Below are 21,292 nucleotides of genomic sequence, written 5' to 3' on the forward strand. Positions count from 1 at the left end.
TGTAAAGTAGATTTGAGTGAGACACTGGCTCAAGAACACCAAGTATGTTTTGTGACTATGTAAACGACTAAACAACAACAACAAATCTGAAATGTGAACTGGGATCTACCTGTTTCAGTTCGAACACCAACCAGTACACCAAGTTTCTCAGATCAGTTGTTACTGTATCAATGACACCAAGACTGAAGCATACTGGTCAAAGAGCAATATAATAATTAATGTGCTTAATTTGCATAATATTTAAAATTCATATTACCGTAATTTTCATAACATGGAAATTGGCATATTATGCAAATTAGACTCCTTAGCTTTGGAGAACTGGAATATGGCATCCTCAACAACGGTTCTTGGGAGTTATTTATTTACTTTAGCCCTCAGTTGCCATCAACAGTATAATCAATGGTAAAGAATTGTGCCAGATGTAGGCCAATGTATCTTGAAGGCGACAGTTGTTCACATCTGTTACAATTCACATTCACTGTATATTGTACAGTAGATACCAGCATGAAGGTTAGGGCCATCAGCGACTCCTGGTCTGGATAGTTACCTATTGCTTCCAGTCTCAGAAACAGTATACCTTTGTGTTTCAGTTGTTGGAAAACGTGAGGTAGTGGATGCAGTTGCATCCTATCTCCTTCTAAAGAGCTCCTCATTGTCAACAGATTGGCTACTGTGTGGACACAAAATTGAACTACACAGGCCTCTGGTCTGAAACATGGCTCTTATGATTTTATCCTAGCCTTAAAGAGATTCAAGAGCAGCACCCCAGATGCTCTTTTATTGCTCATTCATTTGTTACCAGTCTGAGACTGGGATCCAGCAATATCTGGAGGCCATAGATTCCCTATCTTTATTCTCTATGAATACTGATACAATGACTTCTGAAATCATTTTACATGTTCAAACTGAAGCAGTAGGTAAAACTCTTGCTTTTTTAAATTGGCAGTTGCTTCCGTAATAGCTATTTTAAAATACTCTTTTTAGAAACTAAATAAATATTTGATTGTATTATTATAGTTGAGCATCTTGGAATCCATGCTCATGCCTGGCAACCTCTATCACATCACTAGTAAAAATAGATCTGTGCAATACTGTGACAAGATCATTAATACAACTGCAAGTAACTTTTGATATACTGATAAATTGCACCTCCTAGTGGACACAGCTTGTTTTTTTAGCACAGTTCTGTGTTTCATGAGTTAATTTTAACCGGCTAGATAGCACAATGAGTTTGTCCACTAATGTATTTGCGAAGGCTTTCACGGGAGGGATTTAATGGTTGTTGTGGTTTTTTTGGGCTCTTTGGCCGTGTTCTGAAGGTTGTTCTTCCTGACGTTTCGCCAGTCTCTGTGGCCGGCATACTCTGAAGATGCTGGCCACAGAGACTGGCGAAACATCAGGAAGACGAACCTTTAGAACACGGCCAAAGAGCCCGAAAAACCCACAACAACCATTTTATCTACTAAGTCTCCTGGGAGAAACAGCCAGCAAATCTTGGGCTAGCTGCATAATCCCAGAACGCCCCCAGAAGAAGGGAACAGTAAACCACTTGAATACTGTGTACCAACTCTGAAAAGGGTTGCCATCAGTCAGAACTGCCTTGATGGCACATAGCTGTTATTAATTTACAGGATTTTAAAAATGTAATATTTATTGATAAATCTCTAGATGCTCAAACGTAAAAAAGCAAGAGGCAGAAACACTGTGGCACCTTAAACACCAATTTCTTTTTTTTAATGTGGGATTTCACAGATCAAGACCACTTTCTCAGACACAATCCAAGTCTTCAAGACATCTGCGTTAAACAGCTTTGCACAAACAGTGTGCATCTGAATACAAATCCTCATTCGTGAAGATTTCTGGAATTGTTCCTTATGTGTTGTTATTATTTGACCCACCCATTCAAAGGCAACACAACCGAGTCAGGTGTCTAAACTTTTTGCAACCATCATGCCTGGCAAAGAATTCTGAAGAGTTCGGATGGTTTGTGCAACTTTTGGACCATTTTGGTAACACTTGGGTGCTCCCAGTCACTCAGTACATCAGTATGGTATACTGAGTGAAATGCTGGACTAGGGATTCAAATCCTTGCTAGACCACCAAAATCCAGTGGAGGATACAATGAAAAACCACTGCTTCCATATCTCACCAGTCTGGAAAATCTCTCATAGGATCATCATAACTGATTATGAAACAGCTTGGCAGCACATAACCATTGGCAGTGGTTAAGCTGTGGTATTGCAAACAAGCCTCTGCTCGTGACCCGAGTTCAACCCCAGTGGGTTCAGGTAGCCAGATCAAGACCGACTCAGCCTTCTATCCTTTCGAAGTTGGTAAAATGAGTACCCAGCTAGCGGGAGAGGGAAATGTTGTTTGCATAATAATGCTGTAAGCTGCCCCGAGTGCTCTAGCAAAAGCCAAACAACAGCAATCTCATATATATTATCCAATCTTGGGTTTTTAAAAAACTTTATGGACCATTCATGTTGTAGATGTAAAAGGGGGGGCATATTAGTCTGTGCAAACATTATAGGTAAATGCAAAATAGAAATAGAGAGTAAAAAAAAGACAAAAATGGTGGCACCTTAAAGACTAACTTATAATGTTTAAAATGAGCTTTTGTGGAGGAGCAGCCGCATAAATAGTGACTCACTACATGCTCTCCACTGCAGGGCGTTGACACCCATACTACCCTGCTTAAGGCTTTCCTCTGCTGCTCTGCTTGTTAATATGCCCATGCTGCATTTTATGTCTCAGTTTCTGCTGTTCTTTGAGTTTTGCTTATGTTGTTTTTATTTGACGTATCGTTGTATTCTCGAAGGTTTTCACGGCCGGGATCTCATGGTTAATGTGGGTTTTTCGCGCTCTTTGGCTGTGTCCTGAACATTGTTCTTCCTAATGTTTTGCTGGTCTCTGTGGCCAGCATCTTCAGCAGACAGTAGTCAGAACTGTCTGTGCTCTGGTGCAGTTTGTTTGGATAGTTGAGTATTTATAGCTGTGGGATCAGCTTTTGTCCTTTTTAGCAGATGGGTGATTGAGGTAATCAGCGTGTTTTTTTGTTGTGGGTGTATTGTTGTGATAAGAGGGAGAGATTATCTGTCACTGTGATTCATGGATGTTGTTAGGTGAGGGGGTCCCTTTTGTCCTTTGCTGACCGTAACATTTGTTGTCTTTGTGGTGCACTTGAATACTGTTTGTAGGGCTGTGTTTTTTCAAACATTTCCCCATGCGGTCCGTGACACCTTTGATGTATGGCAGAAATACTTTATTTGTGGGTGGGCTGAATTTCCTCTTCAGTTTGGTGTTGTTTTCTTGGTTTGATGGCTCTTGTGATTGCATTTTTGGAGTAGCCATTTGCCTGTAGAGCCCAATTCAGATGGTTGAGTTTGGTGCTGAGAAATTGAGCTTCACAGTTCCAATTTGCACGGTCTATCAGTGTTTTGATTATGCCTCTTTTTTGCTGTTGGTGGTTGGAGTTTTTGTGTAGGTACTGGTCTGTGTGGGTGGGCTTTCTGTAGACCTCATGTCCCAATAGGTCAGTTTTGCGTATGACCATGACATCTAAGAAAGGGAGTTGGCCCTTTGTCATTTTGAAAAACAGGCCCTGGCTCCGGCACCTTTCACACCCACAGTCTGGTTCTGATATGTGGATGACACCTTCACAGTTTGGAACCACGGTGAAGAAAAACTGGAAGAATTTCTAAACCATCTCAATAGCATCCACCCAAATATACAATTCACCATGGAAAAAGAAATAGAGGGCCAACTCCCTTTCTTAGATGTCATGGTCATACGCAAAACTGACCTCCTGTTGGGACATTCTGACTCCTGTCCTCTGAAGATGCCGGCCACAAAGACCAGGGAAACGTTAGGAAGAACAACCTTCAGAACACGGCCAAAGAGCCAGAAAAACCCACAACCATGACTTATCTTTATTGTGTTGTCAGCCGACTGTGAACCATCCAGAATTGTGCCTCACACTAATAGAGTGGTATACAAATTGAAGGAAGGAAGGAAGGAAGGAAGGAAAGATGACTCCAAAGTAGAGCCTAGATAACCCGGGAACTCTGGGGAGCAAAAAAAAACGCAGGGCTGCGATTTGCCTGGCCATCTTCCCAGCCCTCACACTTCGCCCCTTCTCTCTTCGAGGGGTCTTTCCCTCACTTTTACAAGAAGCCCAACCTCTGAGTTTTACCACCGGCGCCTCCACGGTGGAGGAAGTCCGCATCCAAACCGGAAGTGGTCTCGCTCGCCCCGCCCACTTCATAACTCTTTGATAAAAAATGACAGAGCTGCTCTCTCCATGCAGCTCTATGGCGCGCTAGTCTGGTAAGCCTCCCCAAGTTGAACTGGGAAGCGGGCGCGTTGGCTGTCTCTCGACACAGGGGTGGAACGACCCACCTGTCACTCGCCTCCCCTCTTGCTCCGCCCCCTCCCCTTTCCCTGCACGTGCGCGGGACTCCAACCGTAAACACACGCGCGCGCGGCGCTTCCTCCTCCCGCACGGAGGCTGCGTCTGACCTGAGCCTTTCCCCGGAACCCGGAAGTGATGGCGAGGAGAGTTGTGAGAGTGGGCGGGGACGAGCTGTCGGTGAGGCAAGTGTCTCGGATTTTTTTTTTTTTTTTAAGGGTGGCGTTTTGAGGCCTCTCTGATAACGTTGACTGCCGGTGGGCGAGAGGTGTGTATGTCTTTGGCTCGCGCCCTGCTGGCCTTTGAGGCGCCTGTTATTCACCCCCTTCTCGCGATAGGAAGGGAGGGAGGGGGGGAGGCAAGTCCAGAGGCTCCGCCCCCTTTTTTCCTGGCTGCGTCGGGTCAGGGGGGTTTCCGAGGGGCGCTGTCATGGTGTACTCTGATTGCTTTGCGGGGGGGGGGTGAGGGTCCACCGAAAGGAGACGCGGGGTCGGTATGTTTCGCGCCCCCAGGTGGCTCTTGCCAGGGGCTGGGTTGCCGTTCCTAGTCTTCTTCTCTTACTCCAGATTTGGGGTTTTCAGGATCGTGTACCGTTTGTGCGCGCGTGAACGTGGCCTCTGAGGTGTGTAGATGGGCTTGACTCTTGAAAGGGCCTGTCTGTGCAAGATCTCAAACGTGGGGGGTCTGGCAAAATGGGGGCGTGGGGAGGAAGGAAGCTGTGTTGCGTTTTTTTTGGGGGGGGGACAACCCCTGGAAAGGAGATGGGGTCTGAAAGTTATTGAGAGTTCCTCTTCTGTAGCGGCGGCGGCAGCCAAAAAGAAAAAAAAAGCCGCCTGCAATCCCTTCTCTGCCCCCTGTTGGGAGTTCTGCTTCTGAGGAGAAACCAGGAACACGTGTAACAGGAGAGGGCAGCAGCTGCTTAGCAAGGAGGCTTGGTTCTAAGCATACGTTCTGCCAACAAGTGTGACTGGACTATAACTCCCATTGTCCCCAGCCAGCATAGCCTCTGATTGGCAGTGATTGGAGTTGCAATCCAAAAAACGTGTGAGGTCTTACAGGTAGAGCATGATCAGCCATGTTTTCCTGTTTGGCAGCCTATACCATCTCCCTGGACAAGTGGAACATGAAGCTAGTCACTGAAGGAGCAAACAGTCAACCCACCATACCACTCATTCACTCTTCTGTGCACCTCCTCTGAGACTGCAACTCCGTGGTCAAATGCCATGGGCTTTGTTGCAGGTGTAAAATGGATGGAATTGCTTTTTCCCTCTTGATCACACAATGCAGAAATCAATTTGAATCAGTCTGAACTTTTTTCTCCCGACATTGTTTTTTCCCCCCCTCTGCTACTGCAGGCTTCAATTTTTTTTTTCTTAAAGCTGGAACAATTTGAGTGGATGTTTTCCAAAAGGATGTGAGGTGGTGTGGTATTCTGGCAATGTACTGAGCTGGGCATATTCAGTACATTTCAACAGAAGGGAAACCCATTCCAATTTTTCTTCCTAGTCATCTAAAAGTGTATGTTTTTTTAAAAAAATTAAGATGTGTTACATCACTTCATCAGTACATTTATATATGTACTAGTTTAGCAATAGATCAACTTTGCACAGACAATAAGAGACATACAGTAGAAACAACCCTGATGAACTACTGCAGACTACTATGTGTATATTATGGAAATTTTTGGAAAACTGTCCCTTTTTCCTAGTGTTGTACAACACGTTAAACAGCCCACCAGCTTTGCATAGGAGAGACGGGGATCAGCAGAGGAGGGGATCAAAGGAAGGTGGGCTGTGATGCAGGTCAAATCACATCAGACTGAGGAACCAGCATGGACACTGGCATCAAAACAATCTGCTATCTCGGTGTGATCTTCTAATCCAAACAAGCATAAAATAGGGTGCAAATCAAGCTGCAGCAAAGCTGAATTGCTCTGGATTTGGCTTGCCAGTGTAGTTGCAGCTTGAGTGACCCGATAAAGGAAGCAGGTGAAAGGAGCCCAGTCTTTTGTATTAACCTAGTGTGGGAGGGCAAGTGAATGGACAAAGGTGGTGCTTCATTTTATATGGAACAGGCACCTCTTGCTCCCTTACTGTGGCCTGTTCTTGCTACATTATCTAAGAGCTTTGATGGGGAAGGAGGCAGAGTATCTGGAGGGAAAGGTGGTTCAACCATTAAAAGGGAGCAGCAAGCATTATTTGCCCAGTCATTCCTCATGAGAAGGGAAAGACTAATGTTTGAGCTGCTTGTTCAGTGCCTTTGTGTCTCATTATGTGGCATGCTTCTGAGTGGGTCTAGAGGAGGGAGCAGGCAAGAAAAGCGGGTGGTTGTTATTATTGTCCCCACCCCAGCTTCTGGGTATTGTAACAGGGTGGAGTGGGACTATGGTATTTCCTAGAAAGTTCATGTAAGCACCTGCTTCTGATTACAGACTGGGTCTCTGCATTGTGCAGAATGCAGACAGGTAATGGACTAAGTAGCTAATCTTCTTAAATTGCTTACTTGAAATCCCTTTCTGGACAGGTCAGTGATGGGGATTCTATGGCCAGAGACTAATTCTCCTTGCTGTTCCAGTAAGAGGGAGCAGGAAGAGGGAGCACCATAATAGTCACTGCTTTCACCCAGTCACTGTTTGTTTCATGTCCAAGGATTTCAGTGTTCAAGAACTGGACACTGTTTCTCATTTTCAAAGTGGTCCATATTTGCAAGTATTTGTGGGTATGTGTTCACTTGAATATTTCATACTGAATAAAAAATTGGATTTCGGACCGTCAAGTAGGGGATAGTGCCAAGTTTTAAAACTTTAATAAATATGTATATTTTCAAACAACAACATTTGTTTGTAAATAATTGTAGTTCTTCTGCATAATTTACACATACTGCATGGTTAGCTTTTCAACCATTTCCCCTCTTTTTGTAGGTAATAACTTCAACTATTATTGAAACTTTTTGGCTTCCATATGAATTTCCTGTTTTTAAAGTGGCACAAGTGCAATGAAGAAAAGGAGAAAGCTCACTGCAAATTTAGGTGATAAAATACATTCTGGTCGCCAGAGGGAATCTCCTGGTAAGATTCCTGTAATAGATTCTGTGCAGGAAGTTATTGTCAGTTCTGCAGACATAACTGCTACAGACCAGTTTGTGCGTTCCAACGAACTCTTTCCATCTCTGAACCAAAAAAAGCTTTTAAGTTCCCTGCAATATAACAGAAATCTGCTCAAATACTTAAATGATGATCGACAGAAGCAGCCATCATTTTGTGATCTTGTCATCATTGTTGATGGGAAAGAGTTCAGTGCCCACAAAGTAGTTGTTGCTGTTGGCAGTAGTTATTTTCATGCTTATTTAAGCAAAAACCCAAGCACAAATGTTGTTACTTTGGATCATGTAACTCATTCAGTTTTCCGTCATCTGCTTGAATTTCTCTACACATCAGAATTTTTTGTTTATAACAATGAAATTCCTCTAGTTCTAGAAGCAGCCAAGTTTTTAGATATTATTGATGCGGTAAAGCTGCTAAACAGTGAAAGTATTTCCACTTCACAATCTGAAGAAAAAACTGAATGTCTGTCACAGGTAGAAAAGTTCAGTGAACTAGCTAAAGCACCAAGCAACCACCAATGCACCTTGTGCAGTCGCAACTTCTGTTACAAGAAGGCCTTAGAAAATCACTTGTCCAGAGCGCACCCATCTTCTGTATGTGGCAATGAACATCGGCTAAAAATGGTGGAGAGATCCGATACTTCTACTAGGAGATCAATGCGAAACCGCAAATGTCCAGCCAAGTTTGATCAGAGTGACAATGAAAGTGCATCTGAGAGCAATAAAGTCCCTCCTGTCAAGGAAAACAGTGAGTCGAACAATGACTCTGAAAGTAGTGGAAGTGAATATAATACGGATGAAGACAGGCAAGAAGATGACACTTCAGGTGGCGATACCAGGTCTGAAGAGCAAAGTGAAAAAGAACCTGATGATAGCCAAGAATCAGGTGGTCTGGCAGGAAATATTTCTGAAGGCAGTCTCTCCACATATATTCCAGTCATCGTTCGAAACCGCAGCAAAAAACGTTTGCAATGTCCAAAGTGTGATAAAACATTTGATCGAGCAGGTAAGAGTGGAATGAGATTTTCTTTCTTCCTTTGCAAGTGGGGTCAGTTGGGAAGTAAATTCCATATTATGCTTTGCTTCTTGGCCATTTCCTTGGGCTCTCCCCACCCATTACTCATGCTTCTAAAAGGATCCATTCCATTATATGGTGTAAGTGAAGATCATCTGTAGGGATGAGTATTACAGCATGTATTTATTATTTGTTACATCTATATCCCACATTTTCTCTAAACTAAGAACTTATGACTCCACCCATGGCTCTCTGTCCCACTGCACAGCATCCCTTTGAGGTAGGTAGGGCTGAGAGTATACTACTGATATAGGGTAACTTAATGAGTTTCATGGTGGTGTGGAGATTTTAACCCAGGTGTGCTAAGTCATCATCTAACCCTCCAACCACTAGATCATGCTGACTCTGTTATAGAAATATTCTCAGTATGGAGCAAAGCGTGCAGCTGACATCCTTAGAGTAGTAAAACAACAAATGTTAGTAATAGAAAAACTAGCAAATTAGAGCTTCATATGTTCCAGTTTATTGCAAGATCCCTTGTCGTGAAATTCTGACACAGTGATATACTGGTCTTTTTAAATGTAGAAGTGGTATTGAGCAACTGAACACTACATCATATTGTCTATTAATGCTTTCATATGAAAACATGTGAAGATAGAATTGGAAAAATCTCATATAAACAATGCCTTGAAATTCCATTTATTTGTCTTGCAGGTTTTCTTTTCTTTTTTTAAGAGCACATGGCATCTTTGAAAAATATGTTGCTATAGGTGTAAGCAGAGGTTTTAACATTTGATTTTTTTTCTAAGAAGACCAGATGGGTGGGGTATAAATTAAATAAATAAATTAAATAAATAAATTAAATAAATAAATAAATAAATAAATAAATAAATCAGTGATTTCAAACAGGTGAGTCATGACTTTATCGGTGGTATTACAACCATTATAGCTGGGCATGTGTAGTCTTACAGAAGCTTTTCCCAGTGGCGAAGGATGATGGAAATTGCAGTAAAACTACATTTGTAAGGCAAATGTTCCTTATCCTTGATCTGTTGAGAGAAAGGGGAATAGAGAGTATGAGATCTACATCTAGGGATGATTCCTGTGCTCCTCCGGCCAGACACATAATTGAATCTGAAGAGTGTCTTGCAACTCAGTTGAAATCTCAGGTTGATGCTGAAGTTGCAGCTTGTGATGTGGCTGCCAAAATTTATGCAGTTACGACAGGCCACAAGAGAGTTGCTGCAGTCATGTCAACTATGGCCACATGTTCAACTCCCATATGAAGGCACCAATTCAGACTATGACTAACCCATTATGTGACTGTACCAGCACTTCTCTGTGCTCCCAGAAGTGGTCACAAATCTGAACAATACAGGAAATTTATGGGCTACATCAAGCTGTACAGTCTAATGTCGTGCCTCCAAGGGCCCATGCTGCCCCTGAATTTGCTGTACTGGCAGCAGTGAAAAAGTACACTTTCCTTTCAGCATGGTGTAGCAACTTTTCATGCCCCCCCCCCCTTTTTTAACCAGCCTCCTGGTATTTGACTGCTTGTCACTAAGATGTGCTGGAACTTCTATATTATTGAAGGAAATGTGGTATTTTTTTTTTCCAATGCCATTCCAGTTCCAAATTCAGCTGCAACCACAAAAGGTGCATCAGTTAGTGGGAAGCGTCAGTGCAGCCCTGTAGCCCCATTGCTGCCCTACACTTTTAGTTAATATAAAAGTAACACATAAAAACATTGGGTTTGTATTGTCCACTGGGATTAAAGAATAATCTTCATTCTGGAAGGAGTTAAGATCACCACTTTCACGTCCTGTAGTGGGGTGGTTGTTTTTCTTCTAATGTCTTGAGTGCTGTCTGTTCCACAACTTGAAAGGGGTCACAAGTAGGCTGTCAAATGGAATCTAGCAAAATAGATGGAATTAATTAGTCACGGCATTATAAATGTGAGGTTTAGTTTTCAAGCATGGCTTCCAGTGGTGAAACTGATGAAAGAGTTCAAAACACCTTGCATTTTGTTTTAGTTCCAGTGAGAGTCTGCTGTATATAAGTGGTGAGCTGTTGGTGGGTGGCCTGGGAGAGATGACAGTGATATACCACTATAGTTGAAACACCAAACCACTCTACCTGTCCAGTTTTCTAACTGAGAAATAAGATATTCCCAAAATGGAAAGGTTTCCTTGAAAAATAGCTTTCTTTTTCATAATGCATTGTAATCTGAGATACCATACTTGGAAAAGCCCTCAGAAATGTAACAAAACTTAATGTTTATGTTTGGTCCTTGTGGATGTTAGCAGGGCTGTGTAATCTAATGCGAGTGGTTTATTTTGTAGGAAAATTTGAGAGCCATGCTCGGGTGCACACTGGTGAGAAGCCTTTTGAGTGTGATATTTGTCATCAGCGCTATTCAACCAAATCTAACTTAACTGTACACAGAAAGAAACACAACAGTGAAATGGAATTTCATAAAAAGGAGCACAAATGTTCATACTGTAGCAAATTGCATGCCACCAAAAAGACTCTGATAAAGCATATAAAGAGGCAAGTATGAATGTAACTTGATGCATTGTGGTTAGGTATTGTGATGATATGCTTTCTTTCAGGATAAAAGTACATTGATATAGACAGTTATGAAGAATTGTCCACTTACAAAGCGTGGCAACTATATGCAAAGTTAAGCTGGTTTCTAGAGTTTGTCAAAGCTTAATTAGGCAACCCTAATTAAAGAAGAAGGAAACTATCTTAATAGCTTAAGTGATCAAAAAGGAACATCTTAAATAACATAAAAGAACCTCAGAGCTTTGATCCTTAACAGAAAACAATAAAGTAAATGATGAAAAATACTCAATAAAAGTGCAGCAGCAATGTTGAAAATGCTAGGAGGAACAAAATCATAGCTGCCCTGACACCTTACTTTGGACCATCAGTGCTCTTGCTAAGCATGAACAAAACTCTTGCCACCCTCAGCATGGCTAATGTCTGTGGTGGCTGGGGATGATAGTAATTGTAGTTCAAGAGACCTGTGCATTTTATTAAATGTCTCATTCTTCAATTGAAAACCTTGAGACCAATTCTCTTTCTTTCTCTCTCTCGCGCCCCTTCACTCTCTCTCTCACACACACACACATACACAATTCTACACATATGATGAAGAAAGAACACACACAGCAATGCACATACAGTGGTGCCTTGCAAGACGATGTTAATTTGTTCCGCGAAAATCGCTGTCTTATGAAAACATCGTCTTGCGAAAATAAAAAGCCCATTGAAATGCATTGAAACCGGTTCAGTGCGTTCCAATAGGCTGAAAACTCACCGTCCAGCAAAGATCCTCCATAGGAGCGGCCATTTTCGTTGCCTGTAAAGCAGGGAATCTGTCCCTAAACACAGCGGGGAGCCATTTTAATTACCCGGTGGCCATTTTGAAACCACCGATCAGCTATTAGAAAAACATCGTTTTGCGAAGAATCGGTTCCCGAAGCAGCTTTCAAATACATAGTACAGCTTACGCACTATAGCAAAGAGTACCTGAGTTCATACTGATATGCTTTCCTAAAATATATTCACTAAATAAATGATTTCTCATCTAATCACTCTCTCCCCAGATTTCATCCTGAAAATATCCAAGAGTATCTCTCCATCAAGAAGAAAAAAAGTGAGGGCTGGAAATGTGATGTAAGCACGGCTCTGATTTTCCTGGGGAGCAGTTGACTCTTGGGTTTTTAATTTTTAAAATAATCTGTCTCACAGATAGCTAGCATTGTACATTGTGATGGCCTTCTCAGGTTTTTAATCTCTCAGGCTTCTCATGTTGCACTGGAAACTGTTCTAAAATGTTCCTTTGTGAAAAATACGTAGGCACATGAAAGCAGAATGGAAAAGGCATCTCAAGAAACTCTGGAGGGAAGAAAGCTGTACCTCATAGTCTTGGATTATTCTATATTTTTTAAAAACTGCCTGAGAAATGTGCAGTTTATTTTCAGGATAAATTAGGTTGTCATATCTTTAGCATATTTGATCAGTGTGTGTGTGTGTGTGTGGGGGGTAATTGATGCTTCATAAATTGAATGGAGTGATCATGCACTCTGTTATGTGCACTTGTGAATAAATCCTTTATATCAGCAGTCCCCAACCTTTTTGGGACCATGGACCAGCTGAGCCTCTGAGGAAGGCGGGGCACCCGCTCGCGTGGGCGCTCATGTACTCTTGGGCACATGGTCTCAGGTGCATGCGCAAAGCGGTGGGGTGTGTGCCCACCAGCATGAGCGCTCCTCCACCCCTTCATGCATGTGCAAGAGCACCTGCATGCCCGCGCACCCCCACCCCTTCACGAAGGTGCATGCATGAAGGGGTGGGGGAGCGCTCACACCGCATGCTCACACCAGCACTGGCTCACGCATGCATGTGCAAAGGAGCTGTGGGGAGGGGAGTGCGTGGGGGGTGGGAGGTTTGTCTCCGCAGCCTGGTCCAGCTCAGGCGATGGACTGGCACCGGGCCACAAACTGGGGGTTGTCGACCTCTGCTTTATGCTATAGTACAGCGGAAGTTCAGAACAGGCTTAGATTTAAAAAATAACACCTTAAATTTAGTGGGGTCTTGATTTGTGTAATTCCAATCATGAATTCACAGGAAATAATAATACAGCACTAATTAGTAATAGTATGCTCAGTCATTCTTCCATCATGCTGATAATTTTACAGAATGCAGAAATGAAGAAATGGAAACAACAAAGTGAATATTCCATACGTGTGTAGTTAATCTACAACATGTGTTATATAACATTTCCAGGAAGATAATATTCTTTTAGACCAATTTTTTGTTTCATTGCATTATCACGTCTTAAAAAATAGTCTGTTTATTATTATTGTTTCCCTGCCATTGTCCAGGAAGACTATGTATTTGACAAATTTCAGTGGGCCTTTTTGGTTAATAGTTGGGTTTGATGATCTGTCACTTTAGATTTGCAATAAATCTTTCACAAGAAGGCCTCATCTGGAAGAACACATGATTCTTCACACTCAGGATAAACCTTTCAAGTGTATCTATTGTGAAGAGCACTTTAAATCCCGCTTTGCCAGGCTGAAGCATCAAGAAAAGTTCCATCTAGGTATGAAAACTTAATTTTAATAGAAGTTGTTCAATACAAATATGTTTTATTCAATGTATATTTGTTAAAATGGGTGAAGTTTCAGTGCCTAGCTTGGGCACGTCTCTTACAAGATTATGTTTAAGTGTATTTGTTTAAGAATTGCTCCAGCATTCAGTGTTTTGGAGGCTGGGGATGACACAGTAAGCTGAATCTCCAAGGGAAGAATACATCCAGCAGATTAAGTTTTAATTAGTTCTTTCTGTAACTCTTATTTTATTTGCTGCTATGGTTTATGTAATGAAAAGCTTGAAAGCAGGTGAGCTCAGCATTTCAAACAAGGATTTCTACTTGCTTATTTCTTGTACAGAAGTTAATTAATTTTCTTGAGGACAAACAGATTCTTTCTGCTTATTTATTCATTTATATAATGTCATTTTATTTTTATCCCATCTTTCTCCCAATTAAGAAACCCAAGGCAGCTTATAAAGGTGGTGTTGGGGAATGGGGAAGAAATGTTCTTTGCTAAGAACACAGATCAGTTTGTTTCTATTCATACAAATGTGAATGGTGTTTTAGTGTAGTAACACAGTGTGATAAGATGGGATGTGCTCCCTGTTTCAAAGAACTCTTTATTCTGGATGCATCAGTTATCTTAAGCCTACCTCTGTTGTTTTGTCAGCCTGTCCAGTGTTATGAACTGGAGTGTATCATCTGAAGTAGGTGTTAAGTATTAACACAGTGGTTTCATAGAGAGTACGGACAATGTTTGCCAACATGAACATAGAAATGCAAATTCTGGTATGTTTGTGTGTCTATGCATGTGGTGTTTTAAAGGGCTGATAAGTTGATTTTTCTTTTCAGCTTTGCATTCTTATCTTCCAATAAAACATCTTTTGTTATGAAATAATCTACTAGTTCAAATTACCAATCTTTTAGTTTGTGTTTTTTTAGTTTGTTTTTGTTTCCTTTCTCAGGACCTTTCCCATGTGATATTTGTGGTCGCCAGTTTAATGACACTGGAAACCTGAAGCGTCATATTGAATGTACTCATGGAGGAAAGAGAAAATGGACATGCTTTATTTGCGGAAAATCAGTTAGAGAAAGGTAGGTGAGCAAATATATACATTCTGTCATGTAAATCAGTACTAAAATTTTCTACTATATGTCTCGATATTACAGAGGTATGTAAAATAAATAGAGGTTGACCTAATATTTTGGTTTTCTATAAGCTTGCTCAAGAGTCCAATGGCAGAATTAGTCTTAAAGTGGTCTGGAACAAAAGTGTGTTGTCACCTCTGCTAGGAACTAACTAGTGTTTACCCAGTGATTTTCAGGTAAATTATTTGAAGCTAGTAATTAAATGATACCAGAACCAGGCAGATTTCAAATATAGGAAGTGCCATTTTTGCATAAATATGTACTGTAGAAATACTAAAAAGCAGTTTCATATTTCATCATATTCTAATACTGCTAGGAGGCGCAACAAAATGTTGCAGTGCAGAGTTGTCTTCTTCAGTAGTCTGACCAGGTAGATCTTTCCTAAACCCAAATATCCCTCCTTGTCATCTAACACTAGTGATGAATATCTGAAATAGTGTGGTGTGGGTTTAGTGTTGAGCACCACATTCCTCCCCAGTCTCCTCTCTGATAATGCTTAGGGAAGGAGGTTATGCTTACCAAGTTGTAGCCCTCTGAAAGTCGAGAGGGAATGAAGGACTTGCCTCATGAGTGATGCATTTCAGGAATGGCTTCTGTTGAATTATTTCCCCCCTTCTCCATTTATACTAACCTTTGTACTTTTCACTCTAACTGGAACTATTCATCATGAAGGATATAGAAAACTTCCTGATATTTCATTTTTTCCCCTAGAACAACTTTGAAAGAGCACTTAAGAATCCATAGTGGAGAGAAGCCTCATCTGTGCAGTATTTGTGGACAGAGTTTTCGTCATGGAAGTTCATATAGGTAATACTAGTTAAATTGTGTTTTTTAAATAATTGGTAGAAAATAGTCTGGAATTATTTATTGAAATTATATGTTTTCATTTATAATGTCAGAGCAGCTAATAGCAATGAATTAAAGCCTGCTATAACAGTTTTTAGAATTCTATAACAATTTTTAGAATTCCTGTAATATTCAGAATTCAGAAAAAAACTGGGTACCAGTTGTGCAAACCTATGCATGAGTAGATTTCTGCTATGTATGCAGCCCCAGTGACGTTAGTATACAATTAAAGCCTAAATTGCACTTCTTTGATGCATTCCCTCCCCACAATCCTGTAATCCAAAAGTATTTAAACTTAATCTGTTGGGCTAAATTGTGGTTCATGTATACAGAACATTGCAAAAATCAGCAGAAACATAGCAACTCATGGACACTTCTGTGTTCCTGGGAACAGTGTGGCATCTTATTTCATGGGGTGTCAAGCTATTGTTAAATCACTGTTCTAATTGTGGAGACTGGTGTCTGAAAATTTGTATCATGTCAGATTTGTTTTAATATGATGCATATGAACTACTGAAGTCTAACCCTGTGCTTATTCCTACAGGCTTCATCTAAGAGTCCATCATGATGACAAGAGGTATGAATGTGGAGAATGTGGAAAGACATTTATTCGCCATGACCATCTAACAAAACACAAGAAGATACATTCAGGTCGGCAGTGACACTGGCATTAGCATTCTCTGTAAAAGAATATTGGGGCATAGCATTTTTAGTTATTGCTTCAAGGTCTTTTACACCATTTCCCATCATGTTAAGGCAAGTGGTCAGAGATGGTATGTGTGTCCATGTATAAAAGGGCTGGATCCAAAATAGCCATTCTGTAGACAGAATGGTTTCTTCCATTCATTGAAGGCCTTGGGATCCAGCAGATGTTCCATGCAGAAGAAACAGCAGGGAGGCAATATTTCTGCTTTCCTCTGCAGCTCTTTGCACTGTGCTTTATACTGTTCCAGTGGATTGCCAGTTCTCCAAAGAATCATTAAGATTCATTCTGACCTCTTCCCTCCTATGCATATAACTAAGCTAAATGCTGTTCTGGAGCCAATGTAATATATATATAGGAAGAAACATGGCAAAGTTGTTGTTTTTTAAACTGGTTTTTTTCATCACAAAACCTGATGGAGTTTTCTTAAAACAGGTGGATTTGTCACAGCATTGAAGAATATAGTGATGACATACAATAGTATGAACTGCTCATAAGAGTTGCATTTGTATGAAAACAATTAGTTTTTCAGAAATGTTCAGTTCTGTTTGCTGGTGCATTTTTATTCTTTCTCTTTACAAGTCAGAATTTTTCTAGTTACAAAATGGAACAACAGTGGAGGAAAACACAGCCTATTCTCATATAAACTGGTGACAACAAATACCAAGTGTAACAGGAAAAAGTGAAAGGTGTTTAGAAAGCTAATCTTTCCCAAAGGCCAAAGAGAAACATAGAATGGTTTTAAAGTATGCTCTTCTCTCAGGCAAGGGTGGGGAAGCCAAAGGCTGAACTGATTTTTAGAGATGTTCTTAAGGGTCGCATTCCAGGGGTGGGTTGGTTCAAAAGCAAAAGGGTGGGGTCAAAATACCAGTTTATTTTGCCTTTAAAGTTCTAGATACCAGTAACTGAATTCTAGGAGCATCACTTCAGTCATTTAATATAGAACAGTTTTCTGTTACATTTGAACCTGGTGAACTCTAGCTAGTTTAAATTACTACTATGAAAAAAGCCAGATCAGTGGTTTATCTCCAGCTTATTGAACTAAATGTAATATGAACCAATCAAGAATTATCTAAAGTTGAGTGTTACACTGACTTATCATAAAATTATTAAAAAGAAGCTTTGGATCTCTTCTTCCATCCCAAAAACAGGAGGAAGCACATGAGCTGTACTTATGACCATAATGCTAAACAAGGTTTAATGCTAATAAAAATGATGTCGGCTATGTTGGTTTGCATTAGGTGAAAAGGCCCATCAGTGTGAGGAGTGTGGAAAATGTTTTGGCCGAAGAGACCACCTCACTGTCCATTATAAAAGTGTTCATCTGGGAGAGAAAGTGTGGCAAAAGTAAGTTTAATTTTAATTCTGAAGGATATCAATAACTTGAGTAACAGTTGGGTAGACTAACACATACAGAATGGCCTTGGTTAAATAAAATGACCATGATCAGATAAATTATGATCCATTGCACTGAAAAATAGCTATGTCCCATCAGTGTTCCCCCAACTTGTCCACGAGCTATCTCTGATGTTGATACAAGTGTCTTTGTATTGGTGAACACAAGCTGTTTGATTTAAAAAAGAGACCATAGCAGTATATGTTACATGAGAGAACAGAACCATTTGAAAAATTGTGCATTTTTCTATGTATCCATTCTTTGTGAACATATTGAAATGGTACACAAGAAGCAGTCTAATGCATTTACATCTGCCTGCAAAATACAATTTAAAAGCAGGAAAAGCTGAAGGTTGAACATTTGGGTAGTGATATAGTGCAGGTAAGCACTGAAAATGTTTGATAGGCTGCTGATCTTGTAACTCATGTTTGCTTCTTTGTAGATACAAAGCAACCTTTCATCAGTGTGAAGTCTGTAAGAAAGTTTTTAAGGGAAAATCAAGTCTGGAAATGCATTTTAGGACACATTCAGGTAAACAGATTTATATTACTGTAGACCAGCCATCTCTAAACATTTAATATTCATAATAATAGGAGAAAACAACACAGGTCCGTTTCAGTGATTGTTTAGGTTTTACTTGTTTCTTGGCTACTTCTAACAACAAAAAACCTTGTGGCTCTTTGAAAACTTTTTTAAAAAAAACTGGCTTAAAACATTGAGGTCTGCAGCCCACTTCAATGAAAGCATGGGGTATTGATTTGGTTAGCAGCAATTGTACACATTGTGGTGGGTGAGTAGAGAATGCGTACAATTTAAATATTGTTAAGTACACACATTGCTCATTTCTTTGTCATCAATAATTAACAAAGAGTAGTTGGTTGGTAACACAGATATGCTAGCCCGAGGTTAGTTAGTTGATGTATATTACAGTGAAAAGACTTTTGAATTAGATAGTGTATCTTAGCATCTGGCTATTAAAAGTGAGTTTAGACGTCACATGAGTAATAGTGTACTTGTATGTACTCATATCAAAATCTATCTTATGAAAAGATTAGCCATTTGGTATAATTTTATAGATTGTACAGTACAGTAGTTTTCTGTGGAACTCACCTGTCTATGGCCTTTCTGCACAGAAAGACCACCAGGCATTTTAGTTCTCAGTGGAAATACTGTTGACAAAGTACTTTTCTGTTTCTATCCCTCTTTTCTAGTTAAGGAATCAGGTTCCCATAAAATAGTCTATTTACGTCTATTTTCTGTAACAATGTATACAACACATCCATTTTTACAGCTTAACAGATTGGGGTTTTTCCTTGTAAAGGAATTTGTTTTCTAAAAGCTGATACTATTCTTTAAAAAGGCTGCTCTGTTGGTGCCGATCCTTAAAATATATTAGGCAGTCTGTATTTTATAGAAATTACTTAAAATATTTATGTGTGCAGTGGAGCAACCAAAAAGAATATATAGAACTGGCATAATAGGAATTACTTTTACTCTATTAATACTGAGTTTTTAACACAGGTGAGAAGCCATACAAATGTCAAATTTGTAACCAGACCTTCAGAATTAAGAAGACATTAACCAAACACATGGTTATTCATTCAGATGCTCGCCCTTTTAACTGTCAGTTCTGTAATGCGACATTTAAACGGAAAGACAAATTAAAATACCATACTGACCATGTTCATGGAGGAAAGTCTGCAGAAGGATCTGTAAGCCCAGAGTTGGAGGAAAAAATCACTTCTTTGCCAAGCCAGTATACACCTGATGATAAGGGTTTTCAAGGTGATTCTAAACCATTCATGGAACAGAGCACGGTGTACCAAGGAGAAACCAAAACAATGCTGCAGAATGTATCCCCAGACGTATGTGTGCCAGTAACACTGATACCTGTTAGAATGCGTGAAACTCAATCTGAGCTGATACAACATCCCACTCCAGTTACATCCTCACCTCACAGCAACATCCTTCCTCCACAGCCACCTCCAACAGATTACCAGCAAACAACAGATCTGGCATTTTTAGAAAAATATACTCTTACTCCACAGCCTGCAAATATAGTTCATCCAGTCAGACCTGAACAGATACTGGATCCTAGAGAGCAGTCTTATCTCGGTACTTTACTGGGTCTTGATACAGCCTCTTCTGTACAGAATATTTCAAATAATGACCATTCATGATCATGTTTAATAGAATGGGACATTCTATTTAGCTATTAAGATGTCAGAAGGCTAACATAATTGTTAGTATTTTCTTTGGCTTCTTCAGTCTGAAAACTGCTGAACAAAAAGAAAGGTGTTGTGTTTTTAAAGCAGCAGCTTAGCATTCAAAGTATATTCATCATGTGTTTTTAAAAATTATATAGATTTTTTAAAGAGTTTTGAAAGGTACTAGGGCCAAGGTATCTTAAAGGCATATCTGATTAAGTGTGGAGCACAGTTCACCTTTGTGTGTTTAACTTTGTCTGTTTCTTTTCATATGTGAAAATATTTTGGAAGTTTACAGTAAAAAACACACACACATGTCTGCTCATTAGAGATTAGCTGTGTCCCAAATAAATATCACACTAATTTATAAAACCATACACATTTTACCAAAAGAAAAAAAAACTATGAATCAAAATTTGAGGTACTACGTAAAGGCCACAGTAATGTAAATGGAATTCCATCACCTACATCAGTAGGAGAAGGAAAGAATACAAGTGTGCCAACGTATTAAGATACTTACCAGAAGTCCACAGGCAAGTATGTGACTGTATAAGCTCCAGAAGCCTCCTTATTTGCCCAGGCTCACATTTATTGTGAGCTTGATCATTTGGAAGAAAATCTGCTGGAGATAAGGAAGGCTTACATGATTTCTATTGAGCGCTAGACATTATATTAGCCATCACTTATACACATAGCTTGTTTTCTTGTTTGTTGTAATCTAGACTGGTTTTTTTTGGGGGGGGGTGTCTCTGAAACACTTGAGAATCTTGTACTGAAGTTCATTATATTTGTCAGTCTCTTGTCATACCTAGAATATGCATAAAAGCAAATTCAGAATTTAAACATTAATTTTACCTACATGTAGTTTGTGGGATATAAAGTACGTATGATCTGATATTCAACCAGGATAAATCTATAGTAAAATTTGCTCAATGTTTGTCAGCTAAACTGATGAATAAGAGTTGGTTAAATAGCCATATAGGCTTTCAGACATAAATTCAAGGGTTTACAGTACTAGAGCTAAGAGTACATAGTCTTTGCCACAAGCACTGACCAATATTACATATCCTGTTCCCATAGAATAAATTTGATTTAAAGGTTCTGACAATGTGTACCTCTACAGTGTTGTAGAGGGCAATATACAGCCCCCTCAGGTTTCTGTGGAGATCCTCCTAGGCCTCTTCAAGCCTGAAAAAAAATTAAACATTTTTTGTTGCAAAAAGATGACTTGTTCACTTCTTAATTACCAGCAATTCATCCCTAAGATTTATTGTTTTAATTGTTTATGCCAATAGTAGGACTAGAGAATCAGAGAACCAAGAGCAATCAGGGGAATGTGAAACCTAGACTCCTGAT

At 40.0% G+C, this 21,292-nt stretch overlaps 1 protein-coding gene across 4 annotated transcripts; it reads left to right on the top strand.

The window, feature by feature from the left end:
* Positions 1-4,493: 4,493 nt before the first annotated feature.
* ZBTB41 (zinc finger and BTB domain containing 41) lies at positions 4,494-21,158 on the top strand. 4 transcript variants are annotated; one of them, XM_020784674.3, is made up of 11 exons: positions 4,494-4,591; positions 7,332-8,519; positions 10,871-11,078; positions 12,143-12,212; positions 13,497-13,644; positions 14,601-14,730; positions 15,496-15,591; positions 16,175-16,281; positions 17,575-17,680; positions 18,172-18,260; positions 19,251-21,158. In XM_020784674.3, the coding sequence occupies exons 2-11, from the start codon at positions 7,406-7,408 to the stop codon at positions 19,907-19,909; spliced, it is 2,727 nt and encodes a 908-aa protein (XP_020640333.3). In that variant the 5' UTR covers positions 4,494-4,591; positions 7,332-7,405; the 3' UTR covers positions 19,910-21,158. The 4 variants fall into 4 exon arrangements, with proteins under 4 accessions (XP_020640333.3, XP_020640331.3, XP_020640334.3 ...); XM_020784672.3 differs by having other exon boundaries at positions 4,504-4,679; XM_020784675.3 differs by lacking the exon at positions 4,494-4,591 and adding an exon at positions 4,942-5,033.
* Positions 21,159-21,292: the final 134 nt, after the last annotated feature.

This window comes from Pogona vitticeps, chromosome 4 (genome assembly GCF_051106095.1).
Source record: "Pogona vitticeps strain Pit_001003342236 chromosome 4, PviZW2.1, whole genome shotgun sequence".
Classification (NCBI taxonomy): Eukaryota; Metazoa; Chordata; class Lepidosauria; order Squamata; family Agamidae; genus Pogona; species Pogona vitticeps.